Source organism: Parambassis ranga, chromosome 17, assembly GCF_900634625.1.
Source record: "Parambassis ranga chromosome 17, fParRan2.1, whole genome shotgun sequence".
NCBI classification, from domain to species: Eukaryota; Metazoa; Chordata; class Actinopteri; family Ambassidae; genus Parambassis; species Parambassis ranga.
In genome coordinates this window covers 6,923,242-6,940,813 of record NC_041037.1, presented here as the reverse complement: position 1 = coordinate 6,940,813, position 17,572 = coordinate 6,923,242, and the positions used below count along the sequence as shown (strand labels likewise).

The 17,572-nt window shown below is 41.9% G+C and overlaps 1 protein-coding gene across 1 annotated transcript in view; it reads left to right on the top strand.

Moving 5' to 3' along the window:
* Positions 1-1,261: 1,261 nt before the first annotated feature.
* Positions 1,262-17,572, top strand: part of cdh2 (cadherin 2, type 1, N-cadherin (neuronal)) — a 53,859-nt gene continuing 37,548 nt past the window's right edge. The window contains exons 1-2 of the mRNA XM_028427164.1: positions 1,262-1,604; positions 3,193-3,301. Coding sequence (XP_028282965.1) covers positions 1,545-1,604; positions 3,193-3,301 — 169 coding nt within the window. The 5' untranslated portion in view covers positions 1,262-1,544. The remainder of the gene's footprint in view (positions 1,605-3,192; positions 3,302-17,572) is intronic.

The window sequence follows — 17,572 nt, the reverse complement described above, 5'->3', positions numbered from 1 at the left end:
GAATGAGACAGTATAGTTTCAGGCTCTATAGAAGCTATTTATAGAAACAGGGAGGTCACATTTTTAAATCATTTCACAAAGTAAATGAGAGTCCGTGATAAGGGACACAATGTACACACTGATAAAATACCACACCTATGTCAATGGCACACTTTTTAGGGACTGTTGAATTCTTTAAGTTTGAAAATATATAGTAGTATGAAAGTGATGGCATCATAGCCAAAATGTCAGCATCACCATGAATGTGTTTGTGATGTTTTTCTACAAAAACAATGATACTTATTGTGTACAATCCGAGAGGCATTAAAATGTGAAGGTGCAGGTTTTTACCTGTCTGTAAATTCAGATAGTTTGCAATGGGAAAAAAATCCATAATGGCATCTGAGAATCAGCTCCTGGCTTCTACAGTCAACATTATTATAATAATTAACAGCTCATTCATATGCATCACATTAACAACTGCAGCAGCATTCACGTGTGTGTATGGAGTGTGTGTGTGTGTGTGTGTAGTCAGCCCAACATCACTGCCTCCATATGCGACAAAATAGACACAAAGGAAATATTAATGACAGTTAAAGATGATGTCAACCTTTTAGCTGTAGATGTAAGTCGCCTTGTTGATGTTCCATATTATTTGACATCAAGCTCAACCATCTATTTTCTTAACCCACTTGGTGTACAGGGGGCGGAGCTTATACCAGCTTTCTTAGATAAATTTGCTATTGGTAGATTTTAACAACGTTTTAAATCATGAGAGAGACGACAGATCTTAGGATGTGTCCCCAAACATCACTAATGTTCACACTTTAAAACACCTAAGATAATATTCATGTAGAGTCATTACTGTAAAACATTGAAATACAAAGTTCATAAGATTAAAAGGTAAGCAGAATTGGTGACTTCTCCTGTGGTAATGTGATCTAAAGACATTAATTATCTTTATATTTATATACTATGTGTGTAGATTAATTGCATTAAATGTGTCATAATTGCTTTTAATGTATCTATTTTGGTCAGTATTCAGGAGTTTTACATGAAAAGCAAACACTTCAAAGAGCACATGTAGCAGACAGCTGCACTGCAGGCCGTGGTATAATAATAAAAACCTCTGTGTCATTGGAGATGATTGTTAACACGGGAGCTCTCCGACCCAGCAGCAGTGAAATTGGCTGTGTCACCAGTAGGGAGAGACAGTGAGATGGGCGGTTTATAGACTAGTGGCCGGGGCTCTTTTTTTCTGTTTTTGTGTCGGACTGGATGGGAGGGGAGCAGCAGCCTCAGTACCAGGCAGTGCTCTCTCTCTCTCTCTCTCCCTCTCTCAGTACTGACTGGATAGACCGAGGAGGAGGCTGCTACATGCTGCCGCCACCGCTCCTGCTGCTGCTCCTCCTGCGCCTGTCTTTGTCGTAGAGGAATCTTCTTTATCTTTCATCGAGGCCACATTTTACAGCCAGTGGGATATTCTCTTTTTTTTTAATTTTCTTTTTCTTCTTTTCTTCATTTTTTTTTACGGATTCCGAAGCGGGGAATTTACGGGCGTACCAATGTACTCGTTACACGAGGGCAGCGGTCTGCTGGCGCTGCTGGTCCTGGCAGGACTGCAGGTAAATATGTTCGTTTCAGAGCGGCTTGTTTTGGAGTTGCACCGGACACTTGAGTCTGTTCTGTTGCAGCGATGCTGTTGTGGTGTGGAGCTGCGGCGTACTTTAGATTGCGATGCAAAAAAAGAAGAAAAAAAAGAAACATCGGAGGCAATAATGTGAAATAAATCATCAGAAAGTAGCTGGGGCACAGCTAACGGTTCTTATTGGAAAGCTCGGGAGCACTATGAATGATCTCACTTGGTCCAAATTGCAGCCTAATTGACTCTTTATTGTCTTGAAGTTGCTGAACGATCCAGGCCCACATTAACCTACTTCTGACTTGCTTTATATTTAGTTTCATATTTGTATGTAGATTGTAGCTGCAGTGTGTTTTTTTTTTTTGCCTCTCTGGTCAAAGTCTCTGTGCGCAACAATGAAAAGTGGCCACACATTAGTCCACTTGATTGGTTCATTTTCTTCACTTGAATTTATAAAACATGCTCACAGAGTAACAGCAATCACACAGTGGAGAGAGAGAGAGAGAGAAAGAGATGACGATCACACAGTAAAATAGTTCCACTTTTGCAGCAGTCACACTGTTACATGGCAGCTAGTGTCAAACTGGCAATTGTGTTAACATTTATATCCAGCAATGTACAGCCAGTTTGAATTCCAGCTCTGCTCCTCCTCCTCCTCCTCCACCACCCCTCTCCTCTGTCTCTCATGCAAGCATTTTTCCATTTAAATTCCACTGATTAAGAATGGCAAGTGGCACGGATACTCACAATGCTCTTTTTCAGAAGGGACTCCTCTCATTTTACATTCTTTTGAAAGAGCACGCAAAGAAATAGAGCCAGGGTTCTGCTCCTAGGAGCTGAATCAATGCTGAGGCTGTGTGATGGAGTACATTTGGACATTTGGACACTAGAGCGTTTGGCTTCAGAGTTATTTTTTTCTTGTCTTTGTGTGTTAAATTCAATCTTTACAGAAACACCGGTCACAATGTTTCACATGTTGTTTTTTGTCTTTGCTCAAATCCCCCATGATTCTCTCACTACTTTGTGTTACAAACCTAAACACACTTTCCATTGAAAACCAGGCAAAATGGAAATAAATATAAGAGTTATGTCCCAACAGTTTGTTGGGGAGGGAAAACAGTGGTTATTTTTTTTTACGTTTGTTCAGACTTTCACACATAAATGTTTATTCCCACAACAGTGGGTTGTTAGCATTTACTTTTATTCCCTTGTTCCTGTACTTCAAAGTGAGGAGTGTTTGTCCAGAGTAGTGTGCTGATCAGAGGGGCTGGCCGAAAGCGTTGGCTATTACCCCGTGTCTGGGCCCCTACACCGGGGGGGACAAATGGAGCTTGTTCCTGCCTAGCCATGCTTTTTGGCTAATGCTTAACCCTTTTGGCCTCATTATCCTAATTGCGGTCCCCGCTATAAAAACAACAGATGCTTTTGTACAACTGCGGGGACTTCAGAACGTGACCAAGAGCTTTTGGAGGCAACAGAGTGCATTTTTGGAGGTTGATTTATGACTCATTGTTGCACCCACCCCCCCACCACCCCTATCGCCCCCCCCCCCCCCCCTTCTTCATTTGCAGATTGCAGCAGAGGGACGGGGTGCCCCACTATGCCGGCCAGGTTTCTCTGAAGATGCATACAAGGTTGTGGTGCCAGATATCACAGAGAAAGGACAGCCCCTTTTCAATGGTGAGCTGCGAATCCTTTTTGGTCATGTTTCATGCTAGATGTTTTGTCTGTGTTTGATTCAGTGTGTGTGTGGGGGGGGGGGCATGCACATCAGTTGAGCGTGCCTGCCTCCATGTGTTACATTTCAGGGAGGATCAGAACAAGCCTGACATATTTAAACAATTAGCTTCGGTGTAGTTGTGTGGTACTGCAAGTCGTGTAGTTCGCCTTGTAAACCAGCTCGAATGTGGTTAATGCAGCTCCTGTCCTTGGTGCCTAACATGCTGTTTTGTCTCCTCTCTGAGGCAGCTGTAACACTGATTGTTATTTAACTCCTCTTTTTGCTTTTTAATTTGCAGTTTTAGACATATTATCTGCTGCCTGGGTGATTAAAAGTACTTTTTTTGATAGCAGTTTTGCTGCAATGAAAAAAGAATCAATTACACAGCGATTTGAATACTTAGGCAACTTTAATCAAGCAAATAATCTAGCTATTAAAAGTTTTCATGTCTTGTGTGGGCACGCTGAATTATTTCCATTATCTCATGCTATTATTTTGCATTTTTCTTGTCCTACTCTAGCATCAGATCGTATTAAATCATATGCATGAAGCTCTTCTGCCTGATACTTTAAACACTTTTATGCCTTATGGTTCCTACTGGAATCATATGGTGATGAGCCCAATTGCTATGTTACACGTCTAAGCCCTCTCAGTGGATGTAATAACAGCAATTTAAAACATCTTTCAAAATGTTTGTTAGATAAACAGTCCTTCTCCTGGACAACCAGCTGTAGTGTTTTATTGTCTAACCTGGTTCAAACAGGAATGTAAAATACAATATTTTGTTTGCAGTAGTCCATTATATTGCAGCAGGCATGACCAATACTGCTTCTTTGGAGTTTAATATTGGCAAAATGAGGATGCAGCTACCGTGAAATGGTACGCAGGTCTACAGACGGTAATAAAAACTGGAATATATCACCAGTGTGCTATTAGAAGGGTGAGAGGCTTGAGGTCATTTGGACTAGAAAACAGTCTGACTTGTGTTGGATTTCACACTGTGTGCCTAAAACTTGCAAGCTGCCGTTGGTGTGAGTCAGAGAGGTGGAGTTGGGGTTGTTAGGGTTGTTGGGAAAGGGGGGGTAGCTGTGAGGAGAAAGGAAAGGAGCGAGGGAAGAGAGTGCTTAGATGGGTGGGTACAGCTTTCACTGGGCTTTACCTTGTGCACAGGTTTCTGTTTGATCCTGCAGGTGATGGATTTCCCTCTGTTGGCTTGTGGATGAGCCGTGACCGGGGGTAATCAGGTTCTCTTTTGTTTGCCCCCCCCTTCCCCTTCCCCTCTCTCTCTCTCTTAGTACCCCCCTCTTCTTTTTCTTCTTCTTTTTTCTCTGCCTTCCCCTCCCCCCAGCGAGTTGTTGCTCTGTGGAGATTTCCTTGACAGAGAGGGGCACTCCTGTGTCATTGTAATGCAGCAGGGCTCAGCAGCGTGGGATGATGTTAATGAAACTGCATTCTCTAATGAAAATCTCCTGTGGCATGTTTTGAAAGACAAAGCCCCCACAGTGTGGAGAGTATTCGCAGAGTTTTTCAACTTTGCTTTCACCATGCTGGGGCAGAATATTGTCTCTAAACCAAGAAGCTGAAGGTTTTTTGTCAGATTGATGCCTCCTTAGCCACATGTAGCAGGCTAATGCTTTCCTTGCATTTCATTAACTTCGTCAATTGTGCCCTGAAAGCCCTTAAATAATGAATGAAAAGTCAATGAGAGAAAGGCCTGCACATCACACATCACAGCAGTTAATAAATAGCTGATTCCAATACGCATAAATTTGTCCTTAAGTTGTTTGTGAGCAGCCGTTGGGGTTAGTTTGCTTATCTGTAATCGGATCTGCTTGAGTATGAGTGTAACACTATCAGCAGATTGTGCAAGGTGTCTGTAATATGAGTCCTTTTGCTCATATTGTATCGCGACCCTAGATATGCACAGATAGGCACGGTGGGGGTGAGCTGCCGTTAGATATCTTTGTCCCATCTAATTGCAGCGTCATCTTTGTTATTGATTGAGAGAATACACATCCCGAGGCCCGTAAAACCTGGAAATGGTGGCAATTCACATGCAAACAGTGGGGCATTGTATGCACTAAATTCAAGACATCCTGTGGATTTAATGATGGTTAGTTGTGACTAACACAGCTATTTGTTAGTAAGATTTAGTCACAATCCTGGGTCTGTTAGTTAGACTTTAACTGTTAGCTGGCCAAGTGATGCCCCATTGATTTTCAATAGATTAGTTAAAATGAATTTCGTCATAGCTGCTTGGCAGAGCGGCACAGGAAAAAAGCCAGGAAGGACAATTATTCATCTGTGAGATCTCCTCTCCAATGATCCATTAACAGAAGGTTACGCTCATTGTTTGCAGATGCAAAACTACATCAGGAGGTTACTAACTGTCTACCCTCTGGGGCCCATATATGCCCTTGCTCTTAAGGCTGAGATATTTGCTCTTGCCTGATACTGTGTGAGGAGGAAATGACCAAACATGGTTATTTATTATCTCAGACCATCATTCAGATGAAATCAGCCAAAGTCTTTAAACATTCTCACAGTGTTTCCTCTTATCTTGTATAGTCGTTTGATAAGGTGACTTGTTTTACTAAATTGCATTTAATTTCAGGTAGGCTGCGGGTGGTTTGCCCCTGGGTGTCTAATGGAATTCTGGTGGCTTTGGAGAGCTGACACACATTGTGCAGCTTTTTTTTTTTCTAGGTGGAGGCTTTAAAGCGGGGTTGCAGAATGAGTCAGTCGGAGCATTATTCAGCAGAGGTTTCCCTCCCTAAAAACTGGGTTAATGAAAAGCCCAAAAGCTTAATTGAGCTTAATACATTCTCTTATGCTGCTGTTCTGCAATCCCTACCCCCAACCCTCCATTCTGCTTTCATTTTTCTCTCTCCACCCCTCAGCTCTGAGCCTTAACTTATTTTCTTGACAATTACGTGAGCTCCGGTGTTAAATGAGATGTATGTTTATCGTCCACGCTGGCCTTGGTTCAAGTGCTTTAAATGCGACTCTTGTCAAGAGAGCTGGCTCCACAGATGAGTTGGGGGAGGGATTTACAGTTGACCAGTTTAATAAGGTGATTGAAACAATTAGTGTCAACGTCAGCAATGAGTACATTAGCAGGAAAGCTCACGCACACGAAATATATCTCAGAATTTGCAGCTAATCTGTCATTAGGAATAATTATGTCTCTTTGCTGTGTTTGTTTAAGACAAACATTTTAAACAAGCCAAATTTCACCCTTTAGACAAGAAAAACATAGTCATTGTAAATGATGCACCGACCGAACCCAACTGATGTTTTTTTTTCTGGTTCTCTGCGCTCTGTTAAAATTCAGATGGTCTTAGATACAGCTGGGGCCACTCATATGTGTTTAAGGGGGCCCCAGTGTTTGGTGAGACGTGACCCCGCTCGACCCTCTCATGTAAACTGGGCCAAGTGCTCAGCAACATACTCAGCTTAGGAGAGATGGAAATGAGGCTGGTGGGGGTTTCCTGGTTAAGGTGTAGATGAATAGAAGCACAGCTAAAGGGGTCCTGACCCATCACCAGGGAGGCCACAAATGCACGGCACCTCCACCTCATGTCAGTCGTTCATCACTCAAGAGAAACAAACAAAAGCAAAGTTTAAAAAGCTGTGCTTTCCATCTGACAGCGTAGGTCCACCAGCAATGTGATGGGCAGTAACTACGGGCCAAGGACTATATACAACATTTCATTGAGATATTTGTTGAAATATTTCGTGATAAGTTGGAGAAACATGATCATTTCTGAAGCGCCTGGTGTCAGCAAGAGTTCCTGCTGTTTAGATATGTATTGATCTCAGTGCCAGTGCTGAATAATTTAATTGTCAAACATGTCTTTCTTAGTATTCCAACTCCTTTTTAAGATAAAAAAAAGAATAAAATTAAGAGCAATATGAGACACAGCGAAGCTCTTCCTCCTGCAGCTGCTGCGTGTTTCACATATTCTCTCCGTCACTGTGGGACATCAAAAGGCAAAAGCCATGACCATCTTTTTTTTTTAAGCTAAGGCAGCAGTTTCTCTATAAGTTTGTCTGAAAGAGCAGTCCACAACCTCCCCCCACTTTTTTTTCTCTCTCTGAAAGTGGATCAATGAATTCAGGGTCTTTGTTTGCTGAGATCAATATGTTGTAATGAAGGCCGTGCTCTAATTCCCAGCTAAAGCATCACTGGCAGGGTTGGGTTTGATTTTTTTTTATTCTTTATTCTTATCAGTCTGCATACATTTATTCTCATCCCCCTCTACTTTTTTTATTTATTTATTTATTTTATTTACCCTGGCCTAGAAAAGCATCACATATTGTGTCGACAGATTGAATCTTGGCATTGCATGGTTTCATGCAACCTTTTACAAGTTGCATGAAATGTAACAAGGAATAAAGGCTCTATTCCGGTCTTAAGGCTATACCATAAAAATGAAATAATAATAATAATGTTAGCATATTAAAGCAAGTGCACCCATCTGTGGCTAATTTGTGGGTGTGCTTTTTCTCTGCCTGCTGGGTGGCATGACAGGATAGGACATATTTTATTTGTGTCTGACCTTTTTAAGCTCCAAAGCAAAGAAAATGATCCATATTTGGAGGTGGTAAATATGGATAAGGTATTTGGTGGAGGGCTTCTCATCAGCTCTGTTCGTATCGCTCTTATCAGCTACAGGCCCTCTGCCCTGTGCTCCTGGGCACCTAAGCATATGCCTCTGACATTGGACAGTAGTTAAGGTGTCCCTCTCTCGTGCCTGTGAGTGTGTGTAGAGCCTTTGTCCTTGGCATATAATTAGCTTGTTCTACCCCGAGAGGTGTTGGAGGCGGTGGCCACGTATACTGGTAACAGACACTTCTATAACAAGCTGGTTTTAGAGGCTGAGAGGCTGCTGCTGTCAACATAGGACTTGACTGACCAGAGAGACCATTCTACTGTCATTTGTCTTTCTTTTTTTAATAGTTGTGCATTTGCATTTGTCTGATCGGAGTTTATTTGTCTATTATGACCGACAGGGACAGACTGAAAAAGCAGACCCTTTGCTGTATTGCGCCTTCAACACAGTCATGTGAAGGTTAAGGAGCTTTATGGGTTATTCGGTTCTTCATCGCACCTGTGTCCCTCCGTCCATGACGGTGTGTGTTAAAATTGATGTGTGCGCTTTCATCTAAAAGACTGTCAAAAGAGAAAAGATTTATTCATTCTCCTAAATCACTCCTTCCCTGTTTTGCAGTTGCAGGTGACAACAAAAGGATCTGTAATCATTCTTAGTGATTGTGGTGCGGCGTGGCTGTCACACCGATTCTGCTGTGTTTTATTTAATGTGAAGAACACCCTGACAGTGCATAAGATGACCCCGCTATGTAATGAGGCCACGTATAAATAGCTGTATTGACCTGACTTTCTGCATATATGCCTCCATATAACTAGGCTAGTGTTATTTTTCACAAGTGAAATGCTAGAACCAGAGTGGAAAAGAAAATGCCAGCTTGCACATGGAAGACAATACATCAGCACTATGGAGTGAATTGTTTACTTTTCTAGGGACTGATTTGTGGATTTCTGTGCCATTTTTCTTCTGTTGGGACAGCCTTTTTTTGGCTGTTAGAGCAAACAGCCCCTATATCTCTTTCACTGATTCTGTCTCTACAAAGAAAGCTGTGTTTGTAACGTTTCTCTGGCTCTTTATTCTGCAACAACTCTGTTCGATTTTTGCCCGATCCTCTCTGTGCTGTGCTTGTTTTTCTCATTATGTAAAGCTAGATGAGAGCATAGGGAGCTCTGTCCTCACGTTTTGCATTGGCAGGCCTGCAAAAGGAAGCCACTCCCATTCCCCACTGCTTTCTCTCTCTCTCTTTCTTTCTTTTTTGCTTGTAACCACACAAAAGTGTATTCACCTCCCACCTAGATGTAGATTCAGGCACATTACCTGTCTCACATAGCTGTGAACGACAGGCAGCAGGCAGACAACAGTGCCTTTGTGTGCAGGGTCAAACGCGGAAGCTAATACTCATGCGAATACATTATTGAGATCATTTGTGCAAATGCAGAAAACAGAAACAGAACCAGCTCTGTGTTTAGTCTTTTTATGTATGCGAGTGACACACATAGCTCACATTTTTCAAAACCTCATGCTGCGTTCAACAGCCTACATGAATTGGCAACACATTATTCCTCTGACAACAAAAGAGAAATTTGAAGCAGGGACACGTTAATTGACCCAGATACTGTAACCATGTTCACAAAGACCAATATCCTGCCTGGGAAGAGACGTCTACCTCCTGCAGGCTACGCCAACTATTGTGTTCCGGCAAAGGCTTCGATTTCAACGCACCAGCGCTTCACTGGACACTTGCCTCTGATGACTTGCTGTAGTTGTATCCCATGACATTCTCCATGCATCCTGCTTTTATCCAGTCCTCTTTCACCTCCACCACTCCCTTCCTTATTGTCCCTTCCCCCCTTCCGCTTCATGTGAGCTCAAGATGGAGGTGCTCCCTTGGCTCTCTACAATGATTGATGGCCCTTAATTGGGTAATGCAAGGACAGTACTGTTGCATTTAACCTCTTTTTTTTCCCCAAGACTCGGTTTGTTTCTCAGAGTGACCTTCATTGCTTCCGTCATTAGTTTGATGTGTGATTTTAGCCGTGTTGATATTATGTGTGATAAATGGATGAGGTTTTGTGGAGCTATAGTTTCTTATTTCCGTTGTGTGCTCTGTGTCTGGTTGCTGTTTCTGCGTTTGCCTTCCAAAATAAATAACATTATTGATTTTACTTACAGCGAACAAATCTTTCAGTTTAATCTTGATTTGGATTGGTGATTGGGAATATTGCTCTCCATTCTCCCACTCAAACTGTTGGCTCATCAGATAAGCGTATGTAGCCCACCATATTACTTGTCTCAAGTGATCTACTGTTACCAGGCCTTGCTGACACCAGCGTCTGCCATCAAGGCGGATATTATGATTGACCTGCAGCAATTTCTGGTCTCGGTTTGAGCACGCACCATAGCAGCGAGCAACGTATCGCTCCACGGCCTGCGTTGTCTGAGTTTATATTATTTCTCCCTCTGTCGATATTTACTGAGGCATTAAAGGGCGTGCAGCGTGTCGCCACTTTATTTCCTGTAGCGTTGCCTCCTCAGCAGGGTGTGGGCTCAAAGTGGGGGGGTTAGATTCTTAACATGGCTGCAACACACTGAAGATCTGACAGTTCCACTTGCATAAAGTAACACTGTGTGTTTGACGAGTTTGGTGGCTAAGAACGAGGCATATGGTGTAACTGTTTGAATGTGATTTTGCTTTGAATTGTTGTCTGCGTTCTTAGCATAATGAATGGAATTCCAGATATATTCCAATGCCTGTAATAGTGTTAACATTTCCTCCATCATAAAACACACAATAATATTTACATTTTTATATTGTCTTACTGATTTTAGCAAACGCATTTTGCTTATTGTTTTATGTTCAGATTCTCTTTCTTTTAGTGTTCTTCTGTCATTTCACCCCAGGCAGGTACAATCTGCTCATGTCAGGTTGAAGGCTGGGAGCAGCTGCCCACTAAAGCTGCATGATTAATCATATTAAAATCAATATTTACATTCAGAACTCTGAAATCTAATTCCTGTAGGACAGCGATTTCGCAGTGTTTGGATTAGCCGGAGATCAGATGTGTTAAGCCAAACACTCCTGATTTCTTCCTAAATTGCAGACTGAGATAAGGCAGTCCATCTGAATGGATTTTTTTTTTAAAAAAAATCTGGGTTACATCAAACTTATGGATTCCTAGACATTGACAGGCAAAAGTAAACTACAAGCACCTCATAGTTAGAGCAGGGAGCACATTTGTTTAATAAGATGAAGTGATGAAGGTGAGGAACTACTCACTGCACTGTGCACATTACAAGTGTTTTATAAAGATGAAAATGTGATGCTTAATAAAGCCCCGTATTGAGAGAAATGCCAAAGTGGTGCCTGTTGATCTTTGTTTTGTTTGTTTTTTTATCTGCAGGGGTCAAATGTTAGTCATGATCTGTCAGATCTATCCCACCTACATTTTATCTGATTTCACCTAAGTACAATACACTCGATCATATACAGGTCCTGTGTGAGCTCTTCACTCTCACACTAAGTGATCTAAGCACTGTGACCTTTGCAGAAGATAAGCTTCCTTCGGTCGGCTTGGAAGAGTTTGGAATAACGGCCTCAACCATTAATTCATGGCATTGCTAACCATATGAGGGCTATAAGCCAAGGTTATTGACCTTTCACGCCTGTCACTAGTGATAGAAGGAGCCAGACCCAGGAGGAAAATGAATTGTGCTTATTAAGGCACCAGGCTTTGAATCAAACCTAGAGGGCAACTTTATTCTTCAGTTTTCGTTTTTCATTTCTTTCTTCTTTTTTTTTTTTAACACGCTTTGTCCAACTGTATTTGTAAAAAAAAAAAAAAAATGAGAGCACATAGAACTGGGAGTTACACTAAATCATAACGCTCCCCTGAATGTGTCTGGCAGAGATCAAGCTGTAATGTTCGAACTGCCTGAAGGATTAACACTTGGAGCAAAAAAACACATTACAGCAGCACATCTGAAACTGAGGTCATTATTATCAGATGAAGGGTTCTGTGAATTCAGAATCACTCATCAAACTTCTTACAAAGGCGATTTGAAGTGCCAGACAGACTTAGGACTTTAATTTCAATCACAAATCTTTTCATCTTTGTGGGTCTTTGCTTGTGATTTATTTGTTGCTGTAAGACAATGGAGTAAAGCCAAACGGGCAGAAAAACCATTTGAATAAAATGGAGCATGTAAAGAATGTTGTGCGGACTGTGGAGAAACAGAGCCATGGATAGAGAAGATTGAGCACATGTTATTACAGCTCTGTCCTCCCTCAGAGCTCCCAGTCTGTTAAACCTGGTGGGAGGCATGCATTTATATTGGATCAACATCGTATGATGTTATTTTTCCAGCTCCACTAGTTGTGTTTATAATCATACCCGGTCCCTTATGGGGTTCAACTAAAACCATTTTTATTGACTCTGTGGAGAAGCTTATCTCTGCCTGATGCATTGTTTGCACATAGGAACACAATCACATCCCTGTGGAAATAAGCAATAGATAAAACCAGAGAAGTTGTACCATAAATGTGTTTTAGTTATTAGACAGTTTCCCCAGGGAAAGTCCAACGAAGGGACAATTTTAATATTGTACATTTGTTCTGTTCATTTGTATAGCTCCGATATTACATGTGGGCTTCGCTCTGGCCCTATATAGCAGAAAAAGAAACCGAATCAGTGAGCCATTCCCTGTAGCATTAATTTAGAGGAGCCTGTTGAATTTTTCAAGTGTTTGTTTATTTGTACCAAGATAGCTGGTGGATGAGGTAAAAGGACTAATGCATGAGTTTTTTTTTTCAAATACAGCTCATACTTGTGAATCAGATGGGAAGCTTATTTGTGTGCTTACTTATTGAAACGTACACTATATGCGCAAAATTGAAAAAAAATATCTTATTATTATCCTTGCCTGTGGGTAACAGGGGTGTGCATGAGTAGGATATTGGATATCGCAAAGCTTATACCTCGAGCTGGGAATGTGGACAAGTGGGTGCCAGCTGAAAAACATGCACTTACAGTATGATCACAGTGCAGCTAATGCATGTCGCTCTAAATCTGAAGTTCACACACAGGTCAGTTACAAAAGAGGATGACCACCAACTACTGAAAGTTTGATCTAGTTATGTGAATATTACAGCATGTACTAAAAACACATTGTATGACATCATGACATTCATAGCCTCCTCCTCCATTTCTGCAGATGGACACATAGGGAGATACCAATGAGAACATTCTTACATTATTAGTCCACACTCTGCCTTCACACTTGAGCTGCTCACAGTGTAGACAAGTTTGTGGGCGTGGGACCAAATGCTGCACTTTATGCTGAGCACTTCCCTTAAAGGTACTAAATTTGTCAGGAGGAAAAAGCACATGAAGCCACGCGGATAGAAAATCACACCTTTTGGTTGTTTGAGCAATGAAGCTGAAAAATATCACTATTTTTGGTCTTTTCCTAATGTTGCTGTGTTTATAACTGTTAGTAATGGATAAAAGCATTAATTCCATTAACCTGTTTATGGCTCAACGTGCTCTGCTGCGATGCGGTATGTAATTTAAAAATCTCTCTCAGTGGCAGATAGAGCTGTCAGTCAGAAACACACAGGAGGAGGAACGTTCCGGCTGGCACCCATAGTCCATTAGTCATTAGTGTTTCAGTGGAATGAAAAAAAAAATCTCTGGAAAATGAGAAAATTAGCCTTTATTCATCCATGGAACTGGCCACTCTTTTATGGATAATAATGTTGGAGAAACATTATCGTAATAATTTGCAGTTAAGTCAACTGATAAATGATCCAGCGAGCGGCGAACAAAGAACTTCTTCAACTTGGAACAGCACTAAACAAAGAATGCTGTAGATGACTTGCCAAGAACATAAAGCATCAGGTTGACATGGCATTATTACTTCAGTATTTAGTGTTTGCTTAAAGCAGCTGTCCCACATTGAGCACACACACACACAAACACACACAGCTTGTCTTTTAAAGGGAGATCTTATTGGATAAATAGTGGAAAAACAACTGTGGTGAACCCGTTTGTATGTTTCCCCTCTGTCCTACCAAGAATGTGTTGTCTAGGAGAGCTAAGGTCAAAAGACACAAACAAGGCTTTGTCCTCCATTTACCAGGCTTATTCTGTGCACAGTGACTGTAGTGGGCAACACTGGTACGCATTGTTCCTTTATACATTTGCTGAAGGATTGGCTAGTTGATTGAAAGCAAATATTTTATTCATAAGTCCCATTGCTGTTTTATTAGTTTTATTTCATTTTGACTGCCAATATAGTCGCACACGATTCTACTGAATTAGAATATGTGCATTTTTGAAGTTTTTTTCATTAGACATAAAAAGATTCATGACCTGCTGTGAGTTACGCTGGGTGGGATCTGTGACTTTGGAGCGATAGATATTTGATGATGCAAGGTGCAGAACAATAAAAACCACTTCAGTTGGATTTCACAGTGTGGATACAGTACTTTCAAGCATGCAACGCTCCCCACATTTTTATGACCTTCGACTAAGGATGCCTCAATCTCACAGTTTCACCATAAACTTATCACAGCCAAAAGTAGCTAGCCAGAAAGTTATTCTGTTTTATGGAGGATAAGAACTAGCCTATTGTGCCCTACTGACACATTTGTCAAAGCCAGAACGGAAAGAAAGGGATTTTTTTTTTCTTATGAGACTCCGGATTATTTACAATACTGGTAAATATGTGGCAGTCTTTGGGCTCCAGACTAAATATTTTTAGCACTGAAGCCAGTGCAACTGCGTTAATGAATACCCTGAGCGATGAGGTCAACAAATCACTACCTTATGAAGATGATTCATAAGCTCCTTTTTGTGCAAGAACAGTGAGCTGTTGCTGCCTTAATACTAACAACCAGAACACTCTGTGAATAGGGTTGTACCAGGCGGTAAAAGGTGTGTGTGTGTGTGCAGCACTAGGTGATGGGCGCAGCTGGATCAACATTCTATGAAAGTTGACAACGCACTGTCTAGCCTCCTCCTGGCCTATCCTCTGATCTCTGGCCTTTATTTATTGGCCCGTCTGAAGTGGGCTTGGAAAATGCAATTGCACCACATTGATTTGTGTCTGTTTGAAATAAAGCGGTCCAGACTCTGGGCACATGCATAACTGGTTCGTTTTTTTTTCGTTCTACCCTTTCCCTCTCTCATTCTCTCTTCCATTTCCATCCGCCTCCCCTTCCACTTCACGAAAACCCATTCTCAGCGTGCCGCATAGTTGAGACGAAGGTTCCATAGTCGCTTATCATGCCTTCCACCCGACCACCAAGGGGTCTAAGCATGTGTACACAGGCAGCTGTGCACCGCTGCTAAACTCCATTCTGTGCAGGATAAGTGGGGATTGGCATGTTCTCTGCCCGTCAGAGCGGGTTTCATCTGCTGAAAAATGCGACAGCTGGGCAATGCTTTTTTTTTTTTTCCACTCCTCCCATATGAACAAGACAGACAGAAATGAGACATAGAGAGACAGAATGAGTAGAGTGACATAAAGAGTGGGGTAACCACAGTTTCCTGACTGTGGCTTGGAGCAAAGCAAATGTTGGCACATGTGTTTGGAGTTAGCGCTGATGTTTTTTAGACTGGCCTAACTTATTAAAGATGTGTTTCAGACTCCTATGTTCTATATGCTGTAAACACTAAAGTAGTAATGGGAGGAAGGGCATAAGAAGAGTAATTTATGTGCGGAGGAGAAGCCTGAGATGAGCCCTCCCTTCGGGATTAATGGGAGTCTCTGTCTCTGTTCACAGGAAATATGAAAGGCTCTTTGTTGGTAAAGGGCTTGCTTCTGCCAGCAAATAACTACCCCCTGTCATATCAAAAATCCCCCAACCTCTAAATTCATTGCCTCCTCTGCTGCTCATCCTTCACCCCTTTTTTCTATAAGCCTATGTGTTTTCTGTCAAAGTCACTCATTTATGATTCTACGCTGCGCCTGCTGTACAAAGGCCCAGGAGACACTAGCTCACATTGTTAGTATTCACTGTCACTTCAGTTCCGGCCAATGGGTGAGTCGGGTAAGGAGCGGAGGGGGGATTCATACCTGTGACACCACGTTAAGTGTTTTTCTCTCCATGTACAAATGCAAGACTCACTATCATATCAGGCAGGGAATAGAAGGTTTGCTGTGGTTAATGTGTGACCGGTGGGCTGTGCTGGTGGTGAAGGGGTTTATTTTTAGTGATGCGGTGCCGGTGTGTGTTGGTCTGTGTGGTGGCTAAGCATACCTCCTTAGGCTACGCTAAATAAAGAATGGCCTATCAGTGAGGGGAAATGACTGTTTGGCACTACACTGGCAGTGTGTCTTTCATCAGGTCACACATCGGTCTTCTCACACCTGCGGCTCAGGACAGGAGGGGAAAAGGCTGTTGGCAGGTGTTAATTGCTAAAAAAGAGAGAGAGAGAAAGTGCAGGAAAAACAAGGCTGTGTATATTTGTGATATCTTTTTCTCACTCATGAGTTGCGATTTCACAGAGCCCAGTGCTAGCTTATAATTTCTTTTTTCATCTGGTTGGAAGAAGTAAACAGTTTTTCTTTTATGTTTTGCTGCCTTCCATTTTATGTTCTCTTTGTTGTACTGTTACAAAAAAAAAATTTCCGTCTACAACACTCTGAAAACATTTGCACTCGATCATTTCAGCTGAGAGGCTTTTTTTTATTATTTGTATTCAGGGTAGAAATGCAAGAAACTTTTATAAAAAAATTTTCTTTCAACAAAAAAATCTTGCTGTTGTTAAGTTGCCCGTGATAGTTTCAGCTATACAGTATTTCCGCCTCGGAGAAAGCAGAGAATCTATCGGCTCCATATTGACTTCCTCGGGCTGTTTCTAATGGATTTGACATGGATAACGTGGTTGTGTTTGTACCGAAAGGAGGGGGGGGTACTTAATAAAAGCAGGAGACCCCCAACTGAAAAAAAGAGGGAGGAAGAGTGGAATGAAGAAGAAGGGAACTTAAATGAAGAGGGCTCAACTTGGCAAAAGCCAGGGGTTGTCAGGGGCAACGAAAAAGGGCTCTGTGCAAACCGCCTCCCTCTCACCCTCCCCTCAAGCGAGCTCAGATGCAGGCGTGAGTGTGAGCCTGACATTGAAAGGGTGAAACAAAATACACACATTGGATGTCTGCCTTATAAATGATTTATAATTGAGTTTTCTCAGGCTCTGTGTGCAGCTTAGATGGAGTACAGCTTTAATGAGCTTCATAGTTTCATGTTATTCTATGCTTTAATTGTAATATTGAGGATGCCATTCATTTGTTTAATTTACTAGACTGGGAACTGATGGCTGGGTTGGCATAGAAAGACGGACTTTAATGGCCATCCTCTGGAAAGGATAAGGCTTATTAGGTCTGATGGGCCTCCTGTCTCATATAACCTAATGTGGCCATGATAGACAGAGGATTCTGGGTTTGGATACATTGGACCTATAAATCGAAGCATACTCTCAGGCTCTGGACTTTGTAATGGCCCATTAAGGGCCATGTTTGTAGATGGAGGGGCCAGATGTCCGTGATGCGGCTGAAGGTCCAACGTGTGCTTTGAGGCAACATGCCGTTAAAGTGAGGAGGAGCACAGGCAGGACA